Raw genomic sequence first — 7,654 nt, 5'->3', positions numbered from 1 at the left:
GACATCCATTGGTGGAAAGCAAAAGATAAATATGGGTAAGGAATGAAATGATCTATTTAACTTAAGTATAGGCAGAAATACTTTACATATTATATACAATATGCATAAATGCATTATTATTGTCCTTGATAATATTTTATTGTGGTTTTCATACCACTATAGTACACTTTAAAAGGGACGCGGTGGCTCAGTGACTAAGACGTTAAGCTTGTTGATCAGAAAGGTCGGCATTTTGCTGGTTCGAATCCTTACCGCCGCATAACGGAGTGAGCTGCCCTTATTTGCCCCAGCTTCTGCCAATGTAGCTGTTCAAAAGCATGTAAACATGCAAGTAGAAAAATAGGAACCATATTTATTTATTGATTGATTGATTGATTGATTGATTTGTATGCTGCCCTCTCCATAGACTCGGGGCGGCTAACAACAATGATAAAAACAGCATGTAACAATCCAATCCAATACTAAAATAACTAAAAAAAACCTTATTATAAAACCAAACATACATACAAAAACATACCATGCATAAATTGTATAGGCCTAGGGGCAAAGAATATCTCAGTTCCCCCATGCCTGACGGCAGAGGTGGGTTTTAAGAAGCTTACGAAAGGCGAGGAGGGTGGGACCAATTCTAATCTCTGGGGGGAGTTGGTTCCAAAGGGCCGGGGCCGCCACAGAGAAGGCTCTTCCCCTGACATTGTTTAGTTGACGGGACCCGGAGAAGGCCCACTCTGTGGGACCTAACTGGTCGCTGGTATTCGTGCAGCAGAAGGCGGTCCCTGAGATAATCTGGTCCGGTGCCATGAAGGGCTTTATAGGTCATAACCAACACTTTGAATTGTGAGCGGAAACTGATCGGCATCCAATGCAGACTGTGGAGTGTTGGTGTAACATGGGCATACCTGGGGAAGCCCATGACTGCTTTCGCAGCTGCATTCTGCACGATCTGAAGTTTCCGAACACTTTTCAAAGGTAGCCCCATGTAGAGAGCATTACAGTAGTCGAGCCTCGAGGTGATGAGGGCATGAGTGACTGTGAGCAGCGACTCCCGGTCCAAATAGGGACCGGGAGACCAAATAGGTGGGAAAGTAACAGCGTTCCGTTTACCTTTACCTATGGTACGAGGGTTATCTGGAAAGTAAGGTTGCAAGGCACGTAGCTCTCATGGGGAATGTTCATGGGGGAAATTGCTATTACTATCATGTAGCAGGAAGCCAGCAGAAGAGAACGAGCAGTGCCATTGGTCAGTAGATCATTGACTGGTGTTGTGGTGAAGGTTAGAGATGAGCGTCCTCATTCTGTCTCCCTCCAAATGCGAAGTGCGCACTGTAATACGCTACCTGAATGCTAAGCGCATGAATGCTGCTGCGATGGGTGCCCAGAAAGCTTACCGAAGTGCAAAAAAATCGACAGAGTTGGTGCCGCCCGAGAATTTCTTGACCATTTTGAGATTGAAGGTGAGGCTGTTCTCAACTGTAATGTGACAGGAGATGAAACTTGGGCTTATCACCCTACTCCAGAGAGCAAACGTCAATCAATGCAGTGGCACCATACCCATTCTCCTTCAGCCCCAAAATTCAAAACTCAGCAATTGGCAAGAAAAATCTTGGGCACCCATAGCGCACAAATCTTGGGCACCTATTGCAGCAACATCACCATGGGAATGCTGCAACAGTTATAAGTATGAAAAACCATTGTGCCACTTTTTTCAATGCCTTTGAAACTCTGAATAGTCATTAAATGAACTGTTGCAATAATACATGCATTAGAATAGAATAGAACAGAACAGAATTTAGAATAGAATTCTTTATTGGCCAAGTGTGATTGGACACACAAGGAATTCGTCTTTGGTGCATATGGTCTCAGTGTACATAAAAGAGAAGAGACATTTGTCAAGAATCATGGGGTACAACACTTAATGATTGTTATAGGGTACAAATAAATAAACGGGAAACAATAAAAATCTTAAAGATACAGGCAACAAGTTACAGTCATACAGTCATAAGTGGGAGGAGATGGGTGATAGGAATGATGAGAAAAAACTAGTAGTAATAATAGTGCAGACTTAGTAAATAGTTTGACAGTGTTGAGGGAATTATTTGTTTAGCAGAGTGATGGCATTTGGGAAAAAATGTTCTTGTATTGTTCCATTTTATCACTCTAGAAACCAAGGATACATTCCAAGCAATTATGTAACAGGAAAGAAGTCCAACAGCCTTGAACAATATGAGTAAGTAAATATTTAAATAGCAAATATGATTTTGCGTATTTTGACCATTTCATGGAAAATAACTGTTGAATCAAATACCGTATTTTTCCGACTGTAAGATGCACCAGTATATAAGATTAGAAAGTGGTAAGTAAGAAAAAAGGTTTTTTCCTTCCCAGCCACCAGAAAGCACTGTGCAGGCCTCCCAAACTTTCTGCGCACCCCATTTTTTTCCTAAAACAGACCTTTTTTCACCCATTTTTGCAAAACATTGGGCACACAGAGGATTTGGGAAGCCTGCAGTGTGCTCCTGGGGGGCCTGGGGAAAGGCAAGAATGCCCCCATTTTTGCCAAAAAAGGGTCCATTTTTCACTCTCTTTTTTTTTTTGCAAAAATGGGGTGTGCAGAAGGTTTGGGAGACCTGTAGAGTACTCCTAGGGAAAGGCAAAAACACCTTTCTTTTGGGGGGAAATTACCCGTTTTCACCCTTTTTTGCAAAAATACGGCACACAGAGAGTTTTGAAGCCCCATTGTTTAAAAAAATGAAGGTGTTTTTGCCTTCCCCGAGACCCCAGGAGCAGTACAGGCCTCCCAAGCCCTCTGTGCATCCAATTTTTGTGAAAAACAGGCCCATATTTTGCAAACATGGGACGCGGGTTGGGGCTCCGAGAGGTCAAAAATGATTGTATTCGGTGTATAAGATGCAACAACATTTCCGCCTCTTTTGGGGCGGAGGAAAGGTGTGTCTTATACTCTGAAAAATACCAAAATAATGTATTTTGCGTTCAAATCTAAAGACCTAGTAAAAAGGCACAAGCATGCAAAAGTAGCATTTATATATAACACGCTAAATTGTTACTGGTTTCCTCTTTTAGGTGGTACTGCAGAAATCTGAACAGAAGTCAGGCAGAGCAACTTCTCAGAAATGAGGTGGGCCTGCTATTATTTTGATGAAAGAAAAGGGAAAAAAGGAATGACATTGCCATAGGGGAATACTAAAGGCCACCTAACCAAACAGAGGAAATAGATATATTTTTTGCTAGTCAGTTAACTAAGGTATGTAAGGAAGAATAGAAATGGGGGACTTTAACTACCCTGACATCATCTGGGAGACAAACTCTGCACCTAGTTGGAAGATCAAATGGATTCCTGCCAATATTGGAGGGCCTGCCACAAAGAAGAGTGGGGTCAACCAATTGTCCAAAGCACCTGATCAATGGATGGAAACTAATCAAGGAGAGAACAAACTTAGATCTTAGGAGAAATTTCCTGAAAGAACAATTAAATAGTGGGATGATTTGTCTCCAGAAGTTGTAGGTGCTCCAACACTGGAGGTTTTTAAGAAGATGCTGGACAGCCCTTTGCCTAAAATGGTATAGGACCGTGATGGCGAACCTATGGCATGCAGAGCCATATCAGAGGTTCCCTATTTCAGCTCCAGCACGAAAGGCCGTTTTGCCATTTGGGAGCTTCAAGGAAGCTTCCCTGAAGCCCTGGAGTGCAAAAAACCAGCCCAACGAACAAACCGGAAGTTCAGAAAACGCACTTTTGGTTTGCCCATTGTGCTGGTTTTTGTACTCTGGAGGGTTCAGGGAAGCTTCCTGAAGCTCCAGAGTGCAAAAACAGCTCAATGTGTATATAAACCAGAAGTACAATTTTCCGAACTTCCAGTTTGCCCATTTGGCCCTTTTTTTCACGTCCCAGGCTTCAGTGAGGCCTGTGCACATGCATGAGGGCAGCGCAGAGGGGGTGTACATATGTGTGGGGGAGGGGAGGGATGTGGGCACATGCACGCATGCTAGCACACCCACACACACCCTTTTGGCCTGCAAACAAAAAAAGATTTGTCATCACTGGTATGAGCCGCCCCGAGTTTTCGGAGAAGGGCGGCATACAAATATTATTATTATTATTATTATTATTGTTGTTATTGTTATTGTTATTGTTATTATTGTTATTGTTATTATTGTTATTATTGTTATTATTTTTGTTATTATCATCATCATCATCAATAATAATAATAATAATAATAAGTTTTTGGAGAGGGGCGGCATATAAATCCAATAAATCTAATCTAATAATAATAATAATAAGCCCGAAAAAGTGGTCGAAATTGAGCAAGCAAAACTACTGTGGGACTTCCGACTTCCGACTGACCGAATTCTGAAACATAACACACCAGATATCCTGACTGATTGTGGAGAAAAAGAAAGTATGGATCATCAACATCGCAATCCCAGGGGACAGCAGAATTGAGGAGAAGCAGCTAGAGAAATTAGTGAAATCTGAAGATCTAAAAATCGAGCTGCAACGACTCTGGCATAAGCCAGTGAAAGTGGTCCCAGTGGTATTTGGCACGCTGGGCGCAGTGCGAAAGAATCTCAGCGGACATTTGAAAACAATCGGAATTGACAAAATCTCCATCTGTCAATTGCAAAAGGTCGCTTTACTGGGATCAGCAAACATTTGCCACTACATCACGCAGTCCTAGGTGCTTGGGAAGTGCCCGACTGGTGATGAAATATGAAATCCAGCATAGTGATCTCGTTTGCTGTGTTGCATTGATATAATAATAATAATAATAATAATAATAATAATAATAATAATAATAATAATAATAATAATGTCTCCTACTTGAGCAGTGGGTTGGACTAAAAGACCTCTGAGGCCCCTTTCAACTCTGTTATTCTGCTCTGTTATTATTATTTGATGCTTCTAACTAAAACCCGATGTAAAACACTGATCAAATGCTCAGTGTTCATCAGGGCTACGCAAAACATTTGAAAGAGGAGCATTGCGAAGTATGCTAGAATGTCCCAAGCACCGCTTTTTGGAGCTTTAAAACAGCCTTGTTCTCTGAAAGATTCACAGAAGTACTTTGGGAAATATCCTTGAGTGGGTGTGTAACAGCCAAATTTTAACTCTGATTTTTTTTTTTCACTTCAAGAGTGTCCTTACACTTCAAAGAGAGGTGCTTTGTTCCTAATAGCATTTCCTCTTGGGGAAACAGCTTATCAAGACAGAGCCAGCATTTATCATGGTGGAAGTCCCTTGCAATTGAAATGCCCAGGGATGAGTTCCTACCTGGATGGTGTGTGTGCGTGTGTTCTGGTAGCGAAAATGGAGCTGTGAGCACAGCTCTGGGGGACTGGCGGGTGCGCACATGCATCGGAGTGAGATTTGGCTTCTGTGCATGTGCAGAAATCAAAATTTCACAAGAGGACGCACGGGCGTGCAAGATTTCGGTGATTTTTCCCACATGCACGGAAACAAAAAAACCCCAAAATCTCACACGTCCATGCATCTTCTCGCGAGATTTGTTTCCTGCGCATGCGCAGAAGCCAAATCTCACTCCGACACGTGCGTATGCGCTGGACACACATACACACGCCAGCCAGTTACCCAACAACTGCACCAGTAGCGCAAGTAAGCAGAATCCCCTGCCTGGAAATGCCCTATAAGTTTCATAAGTAAATTGTGACTTTTGCAAATCACACAACAAAGAATTGGGGTTGGTTTCTAATAAAAGTTTCCATTCTTTTTCTTGGGTTTTAGGATAAAGAAGGAGGGTTTATGGTGAGGGACTCCAGTCAACCAGGTTTATATACAGTATCACTTTACGCAAAATTTGGAGGGTAAGTTTCTGAACCTTGTACTTTTAAAATATATTATTTTGATTTTACAGAGATCTGGTCTTATTAAAAAAAACATTCTCTTGAGGCTCCATTTATTGAAACAGCAACAAAGCAAATTCCATTAAATAAAATGCCATTTAGAATAGAATAGAATAGAATAGAATTTTATTGGCCAAGTATGATTGGACACACAAGGAATTTGTCTTGGTGCATATGCTCTCATTTGACATTGAAATGACAGTTGCCACTATTAGACTAAATTTGATAATCTCCTAAATTCCTAGCAATCAGGACCAAATATAAAGAACTTGGAATGAATTAACCTTTCTCACATGTGGGCAAACATGTTCAACTTTCAGTTTTCAAAAATTCCTTTTTTTATCCATGTAGCTGTAATTACCTTGCTAGTATTAAGGTTTCATGCCAGTATATAAAGCTTCTCCATATTTTTTATTAACATTTTGTTGACTGCAAAAATATTTCTGAATATTTGCTTATTTTGAGTTAGGGCATTCAAAGATATTAATACAGCAGTACCCGATTTATCTTGAGCTATATCCAAAATATTAATTAATCATTCAGAATATGAGTGTTCATTTGTTGGTAATAAATCCAGACTAAATAATACATGGTGAACATTGTATTTTTGTAGGGGAAGAGCTGTGTTAGTTTATATAACCAAAAAAATCAGGACTCCGTTAGAAACTTTTATTAAAAACGTAACGTTTTAGAACATTTGCTGAAAAGCACCTGATGAAATAAGCTGTAGTTCATAAGACTCATTTTAATAAAAGTGTCAATCAGATTCATTCTGGCATAGTTCCCTCTAAGCTGAGCAGTGAGCAATTGCTCACTTAAAAATCATCATCAACTCAGAGTTTTCCAAACCTGCCCAGAAGCCGAGAGGGAAAGAGTAAGAGGGAAGGAGAGAGAGAGGAAGAGAGAGAAACAAATAGAAAAAAGAGAGGAAGGAAAAGAGAAAGAAAAAGAATGGGAGTAAGGAAGAGAGAAAGAAAATCAAAATCTAGTTTGAAACTAGCTCAACTATTTAAGTGGCATTTTGATATTGATAGAGTTGCCCTATTATGAGCTCACTGTTATAGACACACAGTACAGTATTTTATTTTGAAATTCTCTGAGGCAAAACAGGGTGGGTTTTTTGTTTGTTTGTTTGTTTGTTTGTTTATTTGTTTATTTATTTATTATTTGTGTGCCGCCCAGTCCCGAAGGGACTGCCGCTCAGACACTATACTTTTCCGCTCACCCCCCCCCAAAAAAAAATTAGAGGGAACACTGCATTCTGGTATTACTATACATTCTGCAAATGCTGATTCAACAAAATGGTTAATATATTAGAATCTAGGTATTCAAGTTATGGCACTGGTTTTTCCAACCTATAATTAGTAGATTTTTTTTTCCTGGTAATTACTTCCTATCTGGAAATAAGTTTTATAAACAGGTAGCCCTCTACTCATGACCACAATTGAGCCCAAAGTGTTTTGTTAAGTGAAACATTCGTTAAATGACTTTTTCACCATTTTACAACCTTTCTTGCCACAGTTGTTAAGTGAATCAATGCAGTTGATACGTTAGTAACATGGTTGATAATCTGGATTCTGGTTTCCCCATTGAATCTGCCATTTGCAAAAGGAGATAGCAGTAGCACTTATATACTGCTTTACAACCCTCTCTAAGCAGTTTACAGAGTCAGCATATTGCCCCCCAACAATCTGGGTCCTCATTTTACCCACCTAGGAAGGATGGAAGGCTGAGTCAACTTTGAGTCAGTGGGACTTGAACTGCTGAACTGTTG

At 40.3% G+C, this 7,654-nt stretch overlaps 1 protein-coding gene across 1 annotated transcript in view; it reads left to right on the top strand.

Annotated features, from left to right (window-relative positions):
- Positions 1 to 6: 6 nt before the first annotated feature.
- TEC (tec protein tyrosine kinase) overlaps positions 7 to 7,654 on the top strand; it is a 35,168-nt gene continuing 27,520 nt past the window's right edge. The window contains exons 1-4 of the mRNA XM_070757165.1: positions 7 to 35; positions 2,162 to 2,227; positions 3,082 to 3,136; positions 5,762 to 5,841. Coding sequence (XP_070613266.1) covers positions 5,780 to 5,841 — 62 coding nt within the window. The 5' untranslated portion in view covers positions 7 to 35; positions 2,162 to 2,227; positions 3,082 to 3,136; positions 5,762 to 5,779. The remainder of the gene's footprint in view (positions 36 to 2,161; positions 2,228 to 3,081; positions 3,137 to 5,761; positions 5,842 to 7,654) is intronic.

This window comes from Erythrolamprus reginae, chromosome 7, assembly GCF_031021105.1.
Source record: "Erythrolamprus reginae isolate rEryReg1 chromosome 7, rEryReg1.hap1, whole genome shotgun sequence".
NCBI classification, from domain to species: domain Eukaryota; kingdom Metazoa; phylum Chordata; class Lepidosauria; order Squamata; family Dipsadidae; genus Erythrolamprus; species Erythrolamprus reginae.
Note: the sequence above shows the minus strand (reverse complement) of the source record. Positions and strands in the feature narration are given on the sequence as shown.